General features: G+C 41.5%; 1 protein-coding gene across 2 annotated transcripts in view; it reads right to left on the reverse strand.

Moving 5' to 3' along the window:
• Positions 1 to 281: 281 nt before the first annotated feature.
• The window catches only part of RRAS2 (RAS related 2), a 75849-nt gene continuing 56867 nt past the window's right edge, over positions 282 to 19263 (reverse strand). For both annotated transcript variants that reach the window (XM_029582433.1, XM_029582435.1), the window contains exons 2-6: positions 17890 to 17977; positions 13777 to 13879; positions 12341 to 12449; positions 2604 to 2722; positions 282 to 1765 (exon numbers count right to left, since the gene is read on the reverse strand). In XM_029582433.1, the coding sequence (XP_029438293.1) occupies positions 1678 to 1765; positions 2604 to 2722; positions 12341 to 12449; positions 13777 to 13879; positions 17890 to 17977 (507 nt within the window). In that variant the 3' untranslated portion in view covers positions 282 to 1677. The remainder of the gene's footprint in view (positions 1766 to 2603; positions 2723 to 12340; positions 12450 to 13776; positions 13880 to 17889; positions 17978 to 19263) is intronic.

Raw genomic sequence — 19263 nt, forward strand, 5'->3', positions numbered from 1 at the left:
TGCCCAAAATGCCTCATTAAAAGTGCTCCTTTTTTGTCCTTCAATGCAGCCTCAGCTCCAGTTCTAAGTGGTGAATTTTTTTTTTTGTAGTCTGTCCAGATAGCCATTCACCTCAGCTTCTTCAGTAGCCACAAAAGTAAAATGATCTCCACATTTGTTTTGTTTTTTTTAATCTTAAGCCCTACCTGGTGCTTTCCTCTTTTCTAATTAAACCTAACCATATCCAGCCCCTTAACACACACACAACTGATACATGAAACATGGGACCATACTAGGCCATCTACAGGTAACAATTTGATCATCTTTAATTCTAGCACCTGAAGCTATACAAGGAAATGCTTTATGATTAAAGCTTCATGAAACTGTTAGGACACACATCCAAAAGGGGTAGTGACAATACTGCAATACACTCTGTATTTCAAATCAGGAAGTTTACTTTTGAATTGTTTAAACACATACTCTGCTGAAAACTATCCACAGCCAAATTAGTCATCAGTTAAAAGTTTCTTACAGTTTCTAATTTTCCATGTATTGGGTAAAATCAATAAGAATGGACACTAAAAGTATGCATAGTGGGACACCGTGTGGGTGTATTTGACAGGCAAGTGCCACTTTTGGGCACCACCATGACCCATCTGGCAAAATGAGACTTCCTACTGCAGTTCCGAAACAAACATGATCTTTACCAGCTAAAAGTGAACCCTGGGAATTAAATACTCATCTTTACATATACACAAGTTATGCTTTGAAAACATATCAGCTTACAAACATATAAAAATACTTGTTAACTAGTCTGATAAGAAAATAATGTATAAAAGTATATAGCAAAAAACATTTAATCATCTCTTAACAATGGAGAGAGTAATTCCACCTTTTTTTTTTTGTATATTACATGGAAAAAAAACCTACAGTTTTACTTTTCTTGTATCCCTTACCCAGAAATAGTAATATCAAAGGAAGACGAACAAAACATGGATTCCCCCCCCCCCCACCCACTAACATGAAAACTCAAAAGCCTAAATCCAGAACGACCCCCCAAGTATTTGGCCACACACACAATATCATACCTGTAGCCCTTCTGGATCTATAAAATAAATACAGTATATGTTTTTTGGCCACTGGAAAAAAAAGCTGCAGCATTAATGAGAGCTGAATCCAAATATTCTCACTGAGAGCTGAACCCGGCCTTAATCTTGTAACTAAATTAACTTGGTAGACTGCTTTATTTGATGGATAGAAATGTCAATCCCAAGACTGGATTAAAGAGCTGTGCTGCACCTTCCTTTATACAGGTAGCTGACGTAACATCAGAAGTGGGGAAAAAACATTTGTTTCACAGACGACACCTTAAACTCAATTTGACCACCTTGGGTCCCAAGTTTGTTATTCTTTTAATCTTCATTTCAGGTTCTGAATGGCACAAACCACATGATCGTTAAAATAATAATGGCATTCTGTGGCATCAGAGCAGCCTTAGTGTTGGCAATCTGTATTTATTTGCCCGGAGATGACCAAAGCCCTCTCAAATACTGTACTTAAGCCAGTTTGAAGGATTAAGGCTTCCACGGTGACCCCCCCTTCCTAGGGCATGAACACAACAAGGCTACACAGAAATCAAATGCAATGGGATGAAGGGGAGTGAGCTGGCAGTTGACAGCTGGCTCAGTTGGGGGACAGTCAGAAGATGACACAGTGACAGCCTCTCTTGTCTTTTTCTTTCCGTGTTGGCTCTGGTGAAGGAGGGCATTCTTGCTCTTGAAATTTCCTGCAGGTGTTAAAAAAAAAAAAAAAAAAAAAGTCAAAAGAAAATTGAACAGCAATGCAATTTCACAAAAACGAAGTTGCACATAAGCAGAGCTAAAATTGTTCAGCAGTCCACAACTGTACTCTATACAGACACAGAGCATGTGCCATATACACCAAGAGAGGCACAGCCATCTCAAAATAAACCCTCACTTGTAATTATTTCATTGGACAACACACTAAATCAGGGTGCACACTTCACTGTCTTGCTTTGTATTATCTGAACTCTTCAGTCTTGATAAGCTGCGATGTGTTTTGGTACCAAAAAACACGATAGTGCTAGTACATGAGTTTGAGACCATACAGATCCCCTTCTGATAGATGTGGTCTTGAAAGATCACGATATTATGTTTTTTGCTTTGGTTTTTTTTTTATTGCTTCAACAAGGAGGTACTACAGCCTACAAAAGATTCCAGTTTAAGTGATGTCATTTATGTTGTAAGCTTGACAAAAAACAGAGATTAACATCTTCCATTCAGCCCCAGCAGCAGACACACCCAGATCAACACCAGGCAAGCAACTCCCCTACAATATCAAGTCAATTCATCACAACGATTTTTCATAGAGTCAACCAACAGCCATGACAGATTAAGAATGGAGAATGAGCCAATCTGTCCTTGGACTTTGTGGAGATTGATTTTTGTATCAATACGTACCCAATTATACTTTGATATGGACACGTCTACTGTGAACTGCCATCTCATTCCACAGTACTAGAAATTTGAAATAAACTATATTCTCAAATAGATTCTAACAAAGAGAAGGAATATCTTATTAGTATACGGCACTTTTCCACTCACCTAATAACTCTGACAAGTTCATGAAAAGCTTGGTCTACATTCATTCTAATTTTTGCTGATGCTTCCATATAGGTTACTTTAAGTTGTCTTGCTAGTTGCTGTCCTTCCTCCTGTGTTACCTGAAATCCAAATGACATTTAACAAGTGAGCTTCATATCAAATTCTAGAGAGACGTCAACACATTTTGTTTCAATCTGGGAATCAATGATCTATCTCAGGGTCATCTAACTCCAGTCTGAGAGCTGCAAACTGTATGCAACTCTCATGCATATTCATAAGGTTTATCCTGAAAAACCAGAGAAGTTTGCAGCCCACAAAGACTGGAGTTGAACCCCCCTGGTCTACATGATCAATTACTCAAGGAGAGACACAGTCCCAATAAGACAATATTAAATACGAACTTGTCTGTTCAATCCTGTGTTTTCCCATAAGTATGATTTGGGTAAAGGTGGTTCTGTGGTATTTGACTGCACAAATTCTTGGATGAAATCAGTCACTGGTGCTTACATTACTCTACATAGTTTGCACTCTTTGGCAAGATAAAGAAATGGTTAAAAAAGAAACCAATGTCGGGGCGTTCTAATGCCGCGTTTCAAGATGGATGCTTAATCTGTGAGCTCCCTATCACCACCCTTATAACCTGCCACTTTGCTAAGTTTTCTACCTGTTTTTTGCATGTTTCTTAGTGTCACTACTTGCATACTGAGCTATACCTCCTGCGACTACAGCTATAAGGAAAAAACAGACTTGAAACAATTTTCCTTTAGCAAACATGCTTTGGAATTGCACGGTGATGGCACCGAACAGGCCGTGATACCTGAGGAAGAACCCGGAGGCTTCCCCTGTCACCATTCAGCATGGTATGGACCCAGCTGATTTCCCATCACGGTTGGAACTGCATGAGTGGTTCCTTGAACTTCAGGCTGATATGCGACAGCACAAGTCAGACTTACTGGCTTTTATTACGGAAGTTGAGGATGATCTAGAGTCGATGGGACACAGTTGATGAGCTGGATTCCTGGGTTGAACAACATGGCGTGGCGCTCAACAACTTGACTACCTAATACAAGTCTGTCCTTCTTGAATGCTCTCTCAACAGATAAAGTGGAAGATCTAGAAAACCGCTCGAGGCACTCTAATAAAAATTCAGGGGATTCCGGAAACAGAGGCGTTTAATGACTATAAAATAGCGGCAGCGATCTGCATCTCTATACTTACTGGTTGAGAAGGCACTCCAGAAGAGGCTTCTGGCACCGACCCAGCTGTTAAAATAGAGCAGGCACACAGGGCTTTAGGGCCCAAGCACGACAACCAGCCAAGAGACATTGTTATTTTATTTATTTAGGTTTTTTATATACCGGCATTCATGAACAAGTCACATCATGCTGGTTAACATAGAAACAAGGGGTGCATAGAACAGTAGAACTAAACTTGTGCAAGGGGAAGCAGTTACAAAAAACAGGGGTAAGATAACTGGGAGAGAGAAAAAATAAGGAACAGTGGGGCGTAAAGATTTGTAAAGGGATAATTACTTAATAACAATAACTTAATGAATATTTGTAGTAACATTGTTGCAGTAGCAGGTGATGGTTATGAGTTGTCCGGGAAGGCTTGTTTTTTTTTGCCTGCACAGCTTTGTTCAGACATCCAGCATTGTGGACACAGCCCGGTAAAGAACAGATTGGAGCTGGGAGAGGCATAAATTTGCTATATACAATGACTTGGCTTTGGTCACTCTTCGTCATTGCTACGAACTGTGGGAGGTTACTGGCTTACTTCACAAGGCAGGCATACAATACAGATAGGTTTTCCCATTTGTTCTGTTTATGCATAAGGGGACTTCCAACCGGATTAGATCTCTGACTGAAGTGGAGACCATCTTCAAACAGGCTGGCCTGCCTATCACCTTCTCTGCCTCGTCTACTGGATCAGTTGAGACAACCAACTCCGTTCCAAGATGGCGCCAAGTGGGGTAAGGACAAAGACAGTAATGCCATTCGGAGGACTCACATTCTGTGATCTCCGATCAAGGATGAGGACACTTCTAATTTAGTTTAAGCATTTATTCTATCTGAATGGAAGATATTTAATAAATTGCCTTCTGTTCTAAATTTCTGTGAGTGAGTAGCAGCATGTTTATATCATTGTGGCAACACACTTTACTGTGGGGTGGTGGTCAGTTTTAGTTCATTTTTATTGCATTAGTAACTGGAGGGATTGGGATGGGCGTTTACCTTGATATGCAAACTAGCCCCTTTAGATGGGAGGATTCGCCATGTGGGAAGGGCGGATCAGTGGTTTGTAAGCAGGGTCTTCGGAATTTAGAGTATTGCATGTGCTTGTCTTACTTTTTTTATTCTCTGGGAAGCATCCCAGCATTTTTTCTCTCTTATGCAAGAATGCTGGATTTATGCTCCTTAAGATCCTGTGGTCCTATTATTAATCATGGCTGTTAGGCTTATATCGCTTAATGTTAAAAGGACTTAACTACCACAAGAAATGTCATCAGCTTTTATCAGGAATTGGCCTCCCATAAAGCGGCTATTGCTTTTTTGCAGGAGACACACTTAAGGATATGCTATGAGCGTTTGCTAATGATTAAGGAATACACAAATTCTTGGTTGCAGGTACCCATGGAGCAAAATATACATGAGTGAGCATTCTAATTTCTTCTCATTTGGTTCATGTTTTATTTCAACTTCTAGACCGTCATGGTAGTTGTGTCTTGTTGAAAATTTTTTTTGGGTTCAGATGTCTTCACCCTGGTGTCTATCTACACACCTAACCAGAATCAGGAATCTTTTTTTTTTCAATCTATAAGCCATTTATTGGATTCATACAGGGAAGGCTTCATTATACTGGCAGGGGATTTTAATTTTACATTATGGCCCTCTTTGGATACCTCTCAGTCTCATTGGAATAGCCCACCTGGTACAAGGAAACTGCTATCTATTATGTCAGATTGAAACCTTGACTTATGGAGGCAAAGATTTCCGCATTCCCGTGCTTATACATTTTACTCATCCCCACATTCCACCTATTTCCGAATTATTTCCAGTTAGACAAAACCCTACAATCCCGGGTGACCGCTGTGGCTATCGGCAGCATTACATGGTCCAACCGGTGTAGCTGGATCTACTTTGTGATTTAGATCAGGGGTTACGTTATTGGTGTCTAAATGAAACCTTACTCAATGATGATACTTTATTAATAGTCCTAGGAGATCAATTATGAAGAGTCTTCAGTTGAATAAACACTCAACTTCCAAAAGGAGTAATTTGGAAATATTCCAAAGCAGTAGCGAGAGGAGTCCTCATAAGGCTGTTGCTTGTAGAAGGGCAAAGGAGCAGAAACATTTATCCTTACTGGCCAAAATAGATAATCTTTCCCGTCAACATGTGCATAATCAGTCCCCTTTAGTATATCGCAAGTTACTGTGGACTAAATCTGAACTTCAAAGGTTAGATGAAAATACGCTAGTGTTCCAATCGGAGCTGGCCACCTTTTAGCACAACAGCTTAATGCCAAGGTTGAGCAAAGCTCTACCAGTAAGGTTAAAGATTTGAATGGGAATATCAGTAAACCATCCCCCGATCTCAGTTGGGAGTGTTACAGAGTTTTATGCCTCTCTTTATAGCACAAATGCCTCTATAAATGACATGCACGTTGACCAATATTCTCCAGGAAACAACTTTGCCCTCACTAACACTGGAACAGCAGCAATATTTAGATGGCCCTCTCTCTAAGCCGGAGGTTCTTGAGGTTATTAAATTGCTCAAGTCCAGCAAATCGCCAGGGTTAGATGGGTTTTCTAGTGGCTACTACCGTCACCTCTCACATGTATTAGTTGCCCCTTGACGGAAATGTTTAATATTTTAAGGGATGGGGGGGATCCTTCGCAGAGCATTCTAATGTAGCAGGAATTTCAGTTATAGCAAAGCCGGGGAGGGACCCTTCTCTTTGTGGGTCATACCGACCCATTTCATTAATAAATTTGGACTTTAAGATATTAGCCAGTGTTTTATCTTTGCGTTTAAATCATTTTGCCTTCATAATAAAGTATTTTAAGGACTTTTGGATCTATCTTTTTTCGTTACCCAATCTGTCCTGGTATTACACTGCCTCTCAGCTTAGAGGCTTAATTGATTTCTACAAAAGTCAGTCAGTGAAACAATGGACAGTTATTGAGCAAGCCTTGATTGGTGGAATGCTACTGGGCGGCTTGCTGTGGCAGCCTCTATCTTCCTGGCTCCCTCTGCAGTGTCTACCCTTTTCGTTTGTTACAACTTTGCGGGATTGGGCACAGTGGAAGTCCAAGTTAGTGGGCTCCAGGGCCTATTTCCATCACGCCTTCCTCTTCCATAAAAAGCATGTTCCAGCTGGTCTCCTGTCTAATTCATTTCTGCCATGGAAGACAGCAGTGGGGGATAAGTACTGTGGGGCATTTACTAGGGCATAATGGTTTTCTTTCTAAAAAGGCCATCACATAGATCTATCACTTAGATTCAGTGAATGTTTTGGCTTATACTCAAGTTATAGAGATGACCACATAACTTACGGGACGGCAAATGTAAACTTGAGAATTTTTGCGATCAAGCGGACACTCAAGGGCATCGCGTCTAAATTGTATATGCTTAAGAACATAAAAACATGCCATACTGGGTCAGACCAAGGGTCCATCAAGCCCAGCATCCTGTTTCCAACAGTGGCCAATCCAGGCCATAAGAACCTGGCAGGTACCCAAAAACTAAGTCTATCCCATGTTACTGTTGCTAATAATAGCGGTGGTTATTATATAAGTCAACTTAATTAATAGCTTCTCAATGGGCCAGTAGCGGTCCTTTTCCTTATACACGGAATTGGGATTTGGATCTGGGAGGCCCTCTTAGCCAAGCAGACTGGGAACTTATTCATGTGGGGGGCTCAAAACTGTTCTATTTTGGCCCAACTGCAAGAGAATAGTTATAAGATGGTATACCGTTGGTATTTTACACCTGTTAAGCTAAACCAGTTCTATCCCCTTCTTTCGGATGTTTGCTGGAAGAAGTGTGGGTCTGTGGGCAATTTCTACCATATTTGGTGGCAGTGTGATAAAACTGTGCCCTTCTGGCAGGTTTCAGACTAAATAACTGAGCTGCTTGGGGGTGGACATCACTCCGGATGCCCGCTGTGTCGTATTAATTTTACCAGTTCCTAACCTAAGAAGTCTTTTGTATTCGGGTCTATATAGCAACACGGTGTGTGGTGGATATGGGTTGGAAACAAGCTATAGTACCTCCTCTTCAACAGGTCAGAGAGAGACTGATAGTTCGCCACCAACTGGCTTAACTGCAGTTTGCCAGAGCTGGTTGGCATCTTTTAGGGCAGTGTGGGGTCCTTTTACAGAATTTTGGGCCAAGGAGGGCCGATAATGTAGTCATATATATGGGGGGGGGGGGGGGGGGGTATTTTTTCATTGAACCTATGTTTTCGGGAGAATTCTCTCTCTGTGGTCAGAGATATTACTTCATCTCTATTGCTTTATTTATGTAATTTGTATTTCATATCCAGTATTTTGGCTTATTGGCATGTATTGCTGTTAAGTTTTAGTTTTTGATATCTTGACATGTCTTTCACTAATTCGCTTAACCAAGATATTACACTTGCACAGTTTTGCTATCTTTTTGCAAACTCTGTGAGAGCGCGGAGTGGGGGAATTGGGCTTTTGCCCTTGATTTTTACAATGCGGATTTTGCATCCTCTGAAACACAATAAAATTTCCAAATACAAAAACAAACCAAAACATTTAAATCTCCAAAGCATTCACATCCAATTTAATATTTTTCCCCCAATATCACCTTCATTTCACTTGAATGTTAAAGCCAAGCCAGAAAATTGTCAATCTACAAGACTGCTTCATAACACCCATGTACCCTATTGAAATTCCAATCGCTTTAAGATACTGTGGGTCACACAATCCCCAGTCTTGTTGAGGCTGAATCAAGCAAACCATTAAGGGTCATCAAGCTCAAAGGATACTTCCCTCTCTGTCTGCGGCACGGAAAGAGTGCAGACAGAGAGAAGCAACCCCTTCATTGTGAAGTTGATGAACTTTAATGTTTTACTTGCAACAAAAGCCTTAAAAAAATAAATTGGACAAGGCAGTCTCAGCAAGACTCATTAAAGGTGACCCACAGTATCTTAAAGCGAATGGAATTTCAAAGGCTACATAATGAGCAGTCTTGCTGTATTTTACAGTTTTCTGGCTTGGCTTTAACATTCGAGGGAAATTAGGACGATACTGAACAATTTTTTTAAAAATATGCATGAATGCTTTAGAGATTTAACATTGTGCATTTCACAAATTTCTGACTCAGTGTCCTGGGTAATTTTCAAAAAGAAATCCTTCATCACTTATATGCTGAAATACCCCATGGTACTTTATTAATGTGTTTTTAATGCTACATAACCTTATAGGAAAAAAACACCTCACTCCAATATACACACATTACTGCAACATTTCAAAATTAAGTCCTAAGAAGTTTTGAGATATATTCAAACTTGCCCTCCCATGAGTTTCTATACTCAAAATATTCGACAAACCAGACACTTGGATTTTTATCAACATGTCACATGGCCTTTGACTGTGTTTTAACGCAGTCGAGATGTTCAGTGAAATCCATTACTACCCTGTTTAGAGCTTACTTGTTGCATCCCGACTGGGATAACATTCAGCCAGGACATGGCGAGTCTTCGCAACGAGATACACCAAGTTTCACCCATGGTCATCAACGGAAGCCCACTTAAGTGCCATCTGCGACCTTGGCAGGGAGGGGAAAGGAGTCTCAGTCCCTGTGTGTAATGGCAAAAATCTAGTGCTCAGATTTAGGATCCATGATTGCTGGGTTCCACAAGGACCCCCTGGGTCATGGCCCCCACTCAATGACCAGGGCTGCGATGACTGGACTATGTTGAAAAGGAATATAAAAGAAGGGAAAAATCCTTGTGTTAGTTATGGCTGAAGGTCAACGGTGCTGGAAGCCCAAAAGCTGCCACACCCCTAACAATGTTCCCATAAAGTGTCCCATCGTGTTTCACAAATTATTCTTTTTTGAAGTTGTTTCCCCTCGTTTGAGGGTGCAGTGAGATTCTTAACCCACTTTTTACAGGACAGTATGTCCAGGCAACTGCAGGAAATCTCACCAGCCTGAGGGCTACTCTCCTACAAGGCATAGTGTTTGTTGGTTGGCCAGGGCCACCACTATAATAGCAATCTCCCCCCCCCCCCCCCCCCCCCCCCCCCCCCCCCCCCCCCCCCCCCCAAGCTAGCCTAAATCTGACCAAACCTCACTCCTATGCTCCTTATATGCTGTACGCCTAAGCCTCAGGAGCAGCCCTAGGTTTACATTTTATTTTAATTGTTTTAAAAACAATTTGTCTATTTCAAAATATGGATGCATATTGTGTGTTAAAAGTAGTTTATTATTTTAGTTTGTTTACATGACATAATGAGGAAGCTAAGTTCTATCCAAACCTGGACTGGCTGCACAATTAGAATTTTCCACAATGTCTGCTGACAGAGAACATCCTGTGTGATAGCTTAAATTGATTCAGGAGCTATCCTGGGCAAATCATTTTACTCTCGTTGCCTCAGGTACAAACTCAGATTGTGCACCCTCTGGGGACAGGGAAATAATCATAGTAGCTGAATGTAATCCGCTTTGAAGAGTCGACAAGCAGAATTTAAAAAAAAAAAAATTTTTAGAAAAAAAAAAGCGTACACCCCCCTTGAACATGGTTCACACTTTGCTATGTGAGTACAGACTTGCATACACAATTCACTCCCCCCACCCCAATACTCCACACCAGTGTCAAAATATGCATATCCAAAAAAATAAAACTGAAGTTACAATTGGATAAGTCTCCACTGCCCTGAAGCAATACTTGGTAGAAGCACCTTCACTAGTCCTTCTGTATGTGCATTCACTGGTCGAATCATCTCATTCGTATTGCTATATACTTATCTCTCACGAATGTAGAGTAGGCGTGCAAAACTGTTGATATGCGTGTATGTGGATGGCCTACTCTATTTGTGAGAAACGAGCATACTGCCGAAACGAACCAACCAACGAATGCACATCCACTTACAGCTGTATTGGGATAGGTCTTCATCAGCTTTACATACCTAGATTTGTCTATATTAGACCTTTTTTCTTTTCAAAATGGTCCTTAGGGAGCAATCTAAATCATGCCACAGATTTTTGATTGGATTGATGTTGGGGCTCTGTTTGGACCTTTATGCTTCTTAGTCAAGCCAGTGTAGTTTTGGCTGTGCGCTTCGAGTAGTCATGCTGAAACTGGTAGTTTTAGCTTTCTTGCAGAGGGCAGCAGATTTTCTTTAATGCCTTTTTTTTTTACCTTTCCTCCATTTATTCTCTTCTATCTTGACAACTGCCCCAATCCCTACCGATGAGAAACATCCAATAACATGCTGCTGCCACCACGCTTCACAATAGAGATGTCTGAGTGATGTGCTGTGTTTTGTAATTTTGCCATAAGGCAAAAGTATGCCTTGAGTGTTCCTTTGCATATTTCAAATGGGATTCAAGATGGGCTCTCAATAGCTCGCTTCTTGCCTCCATACTACACAGGCCAGATCTGTGGAGTGCTTGAGATTGTCACACGCACCCTTTGACTAGTCTTGGCCAACGGAAGCCTGCAGCTCTTTCAATATTACCATTAGATTCTTGGATGTTTCCCTGATCAGCCTCCTTGCTCAGTCACCCACTTTTGAGGGATGGCCTGATCTAAGCAGGGTCTAAGTGTCCCACCCTTTCCACCACTTAATCAACTAACATGCCCTGAGGGACAATCAAGGACCTTATAGTTCTTCTATGCCCATCCCAAATCTTGCCTTCCCACAACTTCGTCCCAGAGTTCTTTTGACAACTCTTTGGTGCTCATGGTTGGACTCTTGCTTTAAAATGCACTACCCCAGCAGGGGGAACCAACAGGAACTACTTCATTTATCCTATATTCATGTGAATCAGTACAATTTAACACAGGTGGGTGCCACTTCACTTGGCATGTGCTTTTTAATGTTTTAATTATTTAGAATTGCTAAATATGTACAAGGGGGGTGGATATTTATCCAACCAAGCTATTCCATATTTTGATTTCTACTTCATTTTCTAAGAAATTCTGAAATATATTTTTCCTTTAGCAATTATGGGGTTGGATGTATTGATACTGTACATGAAACAAAACACTGGTTTAATGCATATTACTTCCAGGCCATAAGGCAACAAAAGATCATTTTGAAAGAGCTTTAGTAAACAAGTATAATTCTCCTAATATTAATGTCACTGACCAACTAGAAATTAGCTTGTGCTTCTAGTATTTATATTTCTGCAAGCCAGAAAAAAAAAGCAAATAAAAAAAAAAAAAAAAAAGAAACCACACACACTGCCCTCTAATATCTAGGATATTCTGGCAGAGTTTAGCTGAATACCAAAGATGCTCAGTGTTACAGGATGAAATAACTCCTCTACTGTTAATAAGCAGTCAAAGTCCAGGTAGTGATAACTTAAAGATGCAGAATTCACATAATGGCTGAAGATTTGTTTCCAGAGATCCAGCAAGATATAAGATTGCTGGATCTCCGTTTCTTTAAAGATAATACTAACCAGATTTGCACACATTACACTTACTGCACGTCTCTACAAGTGTTAAGACCTCCCTTTATTGTCCTTCCTTACCTGCCTCTGATGATCGAGATCAGCTTTGTTGCCCACTAAAATCATAGGAAACTCATCACGGTCTTTCACCCTCAGGATCTGTCTTTGAAACTTGTAGATTTCTTCAAAACTGAAACACAATAAAATGGAAGACCATCTTCAAAACCAGTCGAGTTCACACTGCCTCGCAGCTTCACCCTCCCCCTTTCCAATGGAGTACAACACCATCAAGGTACAAACATTGCTCTGTTTGGACAGGGTTCAGAGACCATGGAATCCGTTCGTTTTTACACTGGTCGCACGACAACATGATCATGTCACACTTCTCATTACAGTCTTTTCAACTTCTGCATGCAAACCATGGAAAACCATTCAGGCAGCTGCTACTTCATCGGTAGACATCCTTCACTTGCATCTCACATGGTTCCAGGTTCTCAGCTGCTGCACTGACTTCCTCTCCAAGTCTATCTCCAGTGATGAAAATGAAATTGCCACAATTGATCTTATTTGCTCACCCATATTTTGTGTGCGAGTAGTTTCCTAAAGCTTCTTCTTGGGTTACAGAAGTTCAAAGGTTTGCATAGATCGCTGGTTGTTCAGAGTTAAGAATTTTCCTGAGCTTTCCATCACTACTGCAAACTCTGCTGTATCCCAGCATGCACGGTTTACGGTAGCGATCCTACCCTGGCCTCTAGGGTCTCAACGTCTTCCTTGTCTATTTGGGGCGTCTTGCGTATTCCACACTATTTTATACAGCGAACTAGACCCTTTAAGTCTCTTCTGGGATTCTGGTCTCCTCCATACACTGCCTGTTGCAGTTTTTTTCCATTGGGTTATTTATTTTTTATATTACGCTTTGCTGTTCTGCTTTGCACGAAGGAAAAGCTTTAAATAAAAGACATTTAATACTTCACTTCCATAAATATGAAGTTTCATTTTGGTTTTTAAAGAACAAAGCAAAAGTGGAATTTTTAAAAATCTGACCATTTCTTTTCAAATTAAGACCGAAATCCTACAGAATATAGTGTTAGGCAAATTAGAGAGCAATTTTGTAAAAACCCATATAATGTCAGCGAATATATACATAAGTTACACCAATTTCCACAACATACTAATGTGCATAGGTTTGCTATGAAAATGATCCACATACACTTACACCTGATATGTAGGCAGAAAATTCAGGAAAAACACTTTTGTATTTTTGAAAATCCAAAGTTACGCGCTCAAACCTAACTACTCTAGTTCCTCCCCCATGAATGCCTCTACTTGGTCCTGGTGAATATATGCAGGTCAAAGGGGCACAAAAGTTTACCTGCATGTCGGGCAGACGAGTTTTAGAGCATTCTTTTCTGTGCGGTTTCAAAAACCAGCTCTCTGCTGTGACACAGAATACGCTACACACGCACAGACACGCGCAACATTGGGAAACCTTACAGTAACAATCAGGGAGGCTGTACCTTCCTCTGTCGGTGACAGAGAAGACTAAGAGGAAGCCTTCTCCCGTCCTCATATACTGTTCTCGCATGGCTCCAAATTCTTCTTGACCGGCTGTGTCCAAAACTATGAGAAAAGAAAAAAAAAAGAGGTCTGAAATTTGAGAAGCATAATAATTAGAAGTATTAATAATAAAAAAATAAAATTGAAGCAAATCCATTTAAAAAAAATGGAGTATTATATGCACAATATTTTAAAGTATCCCCCACCCAAAATATGGAAAATATCTTCCAAATATCAGATAGAAGTCAAAAACAAGCTCACTTTTCTTTACAGTTTGGGGGTCTCATTTACTTCTAAAAAGCATGACAACACTTTCACATGTGGATGCGATGAATTTGACTGCTAAATCTTAAACTATAGTTGAAACCCCCCATTGGAGTGATACGGTCTCCTGAGCAATCAGCTGATGATTTCTAGTGAAGTATTTTGGTAAGGCCCGACTTCTGAAGACACAGAGTCATGTTTTGCGGAGATTTCCAACGCATTCGTCAGCCGCAAGGTTTTTGTTTCTCCTTCCCCTCGCACCAAGAAACGAAAGAGGCTTTTTGGGTTCCCTCATTTCAAGCGGCTATGCTGGAATTCCTCATTCGAAATACTTCAAATTACTTTGTACGTAGACAGTGCCTTCCATCCAAGGGGGGGAGATCCCAAAACATTTCACAATCCTCAATCGGGGTGAAAATATTCTAGGCATCTGCCTAAACCTCTGCATCTGGTGCCTGACACCGGCCCAGGGCAGAGACACTATACAGAAGAGCAGAGGCAGGAAAAAAGAGATGGGAAGAAAGCAGGGAAGATAAAGAGCACAAATTTAAAAAAAAAAAAAAAAAAAAATTCAAAAAATATATAGCCAGGAAAAATTTTCTTGCTATAACACCTACATTTTCTACATATTTTTCACTTCCCCTGCCATTGCACAGCTTTACAAACAAGCATTTTACGAAAAGGATGATGAGGCTACTAGAATTGGCGCCATGTCTATGAGTGAAAAGAAACCAATGGAAGGTAAACCACCAACCTCCTCTGGACAGGCCATGGACTTCATATTCTTACCATGTTCAGAGGGAGCGGAAGGTTCAGGGAGAAGATGGCAGATCACTGGACAGAGGGGAATGTTGCTATTATAAGTCAACATTTACTTTTGGATTGCTTATTTAGCACTGAGCCAAAAAAAAAATGCCTAAGAGGCAAAGATAACAGGATATTCACCAATAACTGGGTAAAGCCAAGGCAGGAGGACTTGGAGGTGCCAGATGTACTAAAGCAGAGCTTCCCACAGCCCCCCGCCCCCCCAGTGATTCTCCATGGTATGCAAACTTATCCAATGCATATTCATTGTGCATATCCGGAAAATCCAAGTGACTGGGGTTCCCCAGGACAGGTTTGGGAAGCCCCACCTTAAAGGGTGCTCATGAGGAAAGTCACTTCATAAGCACATCTGGCACAGAGTGACTGGCACTGAGAGAGAGCCCGATCTGAACTGCTCTGCTCCACGAATACATCCACTCAGCCGAGCCAGGACTTCCCCATCGCAAACATCCACCCTCCCACAACTCCCAGAGAGAAGGATCTGCTGCTTGGACACCCAAAATCCGGTTTTCATGTTTCTTACCATTTCGGTATAAGTCAGCAGTGAGCTGACTCAGAGCAAGGTACTAATTTAGCACCCATCTGCTCAGCTCTCCTACAGAAAGCCTCATCTGTTGATTGCATGTATTGTGTGTGTAGCGTTTAAGCATTTTAATGCTCAGAGCTGCCATTTACGCTTTAGAGAAAGCCATTCCTTCCAGAGAAGTTCAAGGCTTATATAACCTTTGTTACTCTACCCTCAAGCCTATACGGAAACAGGCTGCTCTTGCTACTAGTATATCCAATTACTAAAATGTTTTAATAACGGTCAGGCAAGCCATTCTTAGAAAGTAACATTCAGCAATTAGAGAAGCTGTAGTGCACAGTGACAAATGGCAGATGGCATTAGGGTTGACTTTGTGTATCCCTCTTAACATATGGTGCTAATTACTCACCCTGCATGCAAGAATAGTTTTAAACCTGGTCCATAAATTACTATATCAAACATGGCAGGGGCAGTGAAACGGTAAGAAATCCATGGCCGAACCCTCTTGGAATTGGAGTCTGGTCTTCCCAAATATGAGACCATCAGAGACGCAGTACTACCGCACAGCCTAAAGTAAAGCAGGGTTGCTTACCTGTAACAGGTGTTCTCTTAGGACAGGAGGATGTTAGTCCTCGCATATGGGGGTGACATCAGATGGAGCCCGGCATGTGCCCCATATGCGAGGACTACAGTCCTGCTTGTCCTAGGAGAAATAATACGTCCTACTCTACCCAGGAGCAAGTTTCACCAACCCTTAAGTAATTTGATCAAACCCGATCATTTGTTTACTGTAATCTTCAAAAGAAGCAGGAGTCCAAGCTAACTGAACACTGAATGTCTACTATGGGGGGTTTTTTTGCACAAGACTGAAACATGCCAAAACCCAGGACAACGATGCACCATTTGAGATTCCAGCAGAGAAGCGAGGTGGCCCTTCCAAATAGCAGAGAGGTGTGTGCAGGCTTCGGTGGCAACGTTTCCTGTCCACAGATGCCACGTACTCTTGCCGCTGCAAGCCAGGAAGCAGCTTGTTGCCTGATGGAACCAGCGGGCCATATTTTGCCCACCGATGTTGTACACGCTCAGTTTGTCCCCCTTGTCCTATGGGCACCCCGGCCAGGGAACTCCCCAGTAGACAATACTGAACGCAGCACACATTAGGTATAGGAGTGTTATGCTCAGACACTGTATGTACTACAGCATCCTCACCTGAACACCAAATATAGACTTCACTGTATAATCTGACTATTCTGCATCCCTCTGAGAAAGCACTTGGGCGGGAAAAGCATCAGCAAACAGACCTGTGACTGCTCGTGCAAAGTGACGATTAATGTAAAGAGATAGCTTTAACATATCGTACGAAATGACATTTGTTCTTAAGGGCAGGGCTCCTTGCACTTTTTGTTTTTGTTAGCCGACCACTGGCTTCTGCATCTTTGGGTTTCCAATTCAGTCAGAACCAGGACTGGAATCTTGGCCCATGAGCCTTCACTCACACTTAGCTGGGGGTTTCTTCATATATAACCTTCCTGACTTTTTAGTCCAGCCATTGCAATGAAAGTCCTTGGCTGCAGGATAGGTGGCTCCTTCTGCAAGGCTGCAATCCTGCCTTCTAAAACCCAGTCACTTGGTGTCTCCTTTGCACAAAGACTCCCTCCTCACCAGCTAGTCCTTTTTGCTTTTTCTCAAGAGTTACTGCCTCCAAGAAATCCCTTCTTTGGCTGGATCTGCTAAAACCCTTTCTACAAATCTGTGGAGCCACCAACTAGCTACATGAATGAATGTATTTCCATTATATTCCCTTGCCATAAAAGCATTTCGTCCCATGATCGGAAACAGAGGAAGCCCTCACAGCCCTACAATGGCCAAAGGCTAGAACGGAAGCCTCAGACAGTGAATCCCTTCCTACTTCTGATATGACAGAAGACACCGCAATCATCCTGTCTTCTCTTCCCATCACTTCAGTGAAGTACCTACAACTCACAAGTGTTAGACCTTCCCACCACCCACATATGCCTCAGTGGTACAAGTTTGATGTAATTAAAATGCTACATCATTTAAATCTAACCAGGAGACCTTTAACAATTTATTCATGGTGAAATTTGTAAAAAAATTATATTTCACACACTATTACATTATGAAATGTGACTGAAGACATTGTCTCAAAAAAAAGTGTGTGTTCTTGCTTCAACTGTGGCAGACAATCTTTTAAAAAACTCAACTTTACAGTGAAATTTTATTCATTTTTAATTTAGTACCATATATGAATGAAGGCCCCCCTGCCCTAATGTAGTAAGCTGCACACATATTTCTACCAAGTATGTACATGAAAGAACTAAAATTGCTTATATAGACCCAAAAAAAAAGGCAAGAACCAATGGATTGTCGAGGACATGCCGCCTGGTAATTCTGTTCAAGCCAGAAACGTTTCCCAGCTCAGCAAGGCTTGCATACTTACTGTCCAGCCTCGCCGCTCGGTCATCTATCACACACTGCTTGGTGTAGGAGTCTTCGATTGTTGGGTCATAATCCGTAACAAAGTAGGACTGCAAGAACAAGAATTAGAAACAGTGGCATAAGACTCCAGGAGCAAATGCACCTTCAGATCTCAATTAAACAAGCTAAGTAGCCATGGATACCCAGTACTCAGACTATATTATGGCTCGTTCTGCAGTTTCATAATAGGAAGAGTCATTTCCTGTGACCCATATAGGAGTGAAGTCCATGGGCACTTTATCCACAGTCTTTAGCCCGGATTTTAAAAGCAAAAAAAACTTCCACGCATAAATCCGCTGGGAAAAGGCGCAGGCGTACACAGAACCTGTCTCATCATACATGCACACAATGACACCTGCTTGAGAACATGCATGGGGATTTACACACACACCAAACTGATTTTCTAATGGGGACCAAAGAATTTCTGCACATTTATCTGTTTGATTACCACCCCATAAGGAGAAATGCCAAACTGCAGCTTGTCGGCTAAATCCTATCAGCCTCTAGACTTGTCACTGCAAGCCTTTTCAGCACAGGCACGAAACCTCAGAAGCCCTGCGAGATCAAAAGGGCCCAAGAGAAGATTTAACACATTCTAAACCTGAAGACAGCAACCTAGAACGCGCCAGGAGTCCCGAGTTGTGACTGGCCGATGCCCAACCTTCTGTGCATGTCGCTGAAAGTTATTTTAATTCAAAAGTATTAACATCTAAAGTGTACGGTTTAGAGTGATCATCTCCAGAGTCAAGGATGTCCTAGCAGATTAAGGGCCCTCAGTTTTTCCTATAGGTGCTGAATTCCTCCCACCTAGAGATTAAATGGCTACAAATGCGTTTCACTGTGGGGCATTACTTCTTAAGTAGACATGGCTCAAAAATAAATCTTCAACCCCTTTCAACCAGTGTGATTTATAGTGAACAGTTTCATGTACCTGACCAGAAGACATCAAATACGACCTTATTCCATCCACACAGGAGCACGTGCCAGCTCCAGAGAACCCCAAGTGAATGCAAAACCTGCTGTGGCTCGGGCCCCTGATAGAAGGGCTGGCCAGAAGGAAGAGCAATGAACAGCTACCACACGAAAAAGTAATTAAAAAGACAAATGCAGGGGGCGGGAAGGAGAGGAAGATAAAGAGAATGTGTATTCCTGGCACCTGCATTTTCTAAAACGTTTCAGCCATTTATGACTTCTAATTGCTCTATCCAGCCACCAGATGTCAGCATTACTGCTCTCACCGATACCGAATGGACCATAACAGTAAATCCAGTCAACACTCAGTGCCATCAGCAACTCTGGTGTTTTAACAATATAAAGTAACAAAACATTCAACTGG

This window comes from Rhinatrema bivittatum, chromosome 17, assembly GCF_901001135.1.
Source record: "Rhinatrema bivittatum chromosome 17, aRhiBiv1.1, whole genome shotgun sequence".
Taxonomy (NCBI): Eukaryota; Metazoa; Chordata; class Amphibia; order Gymnophiona; family Rhinatrematidae; genus Rhinatrema; species Rhinatrema bivittatum.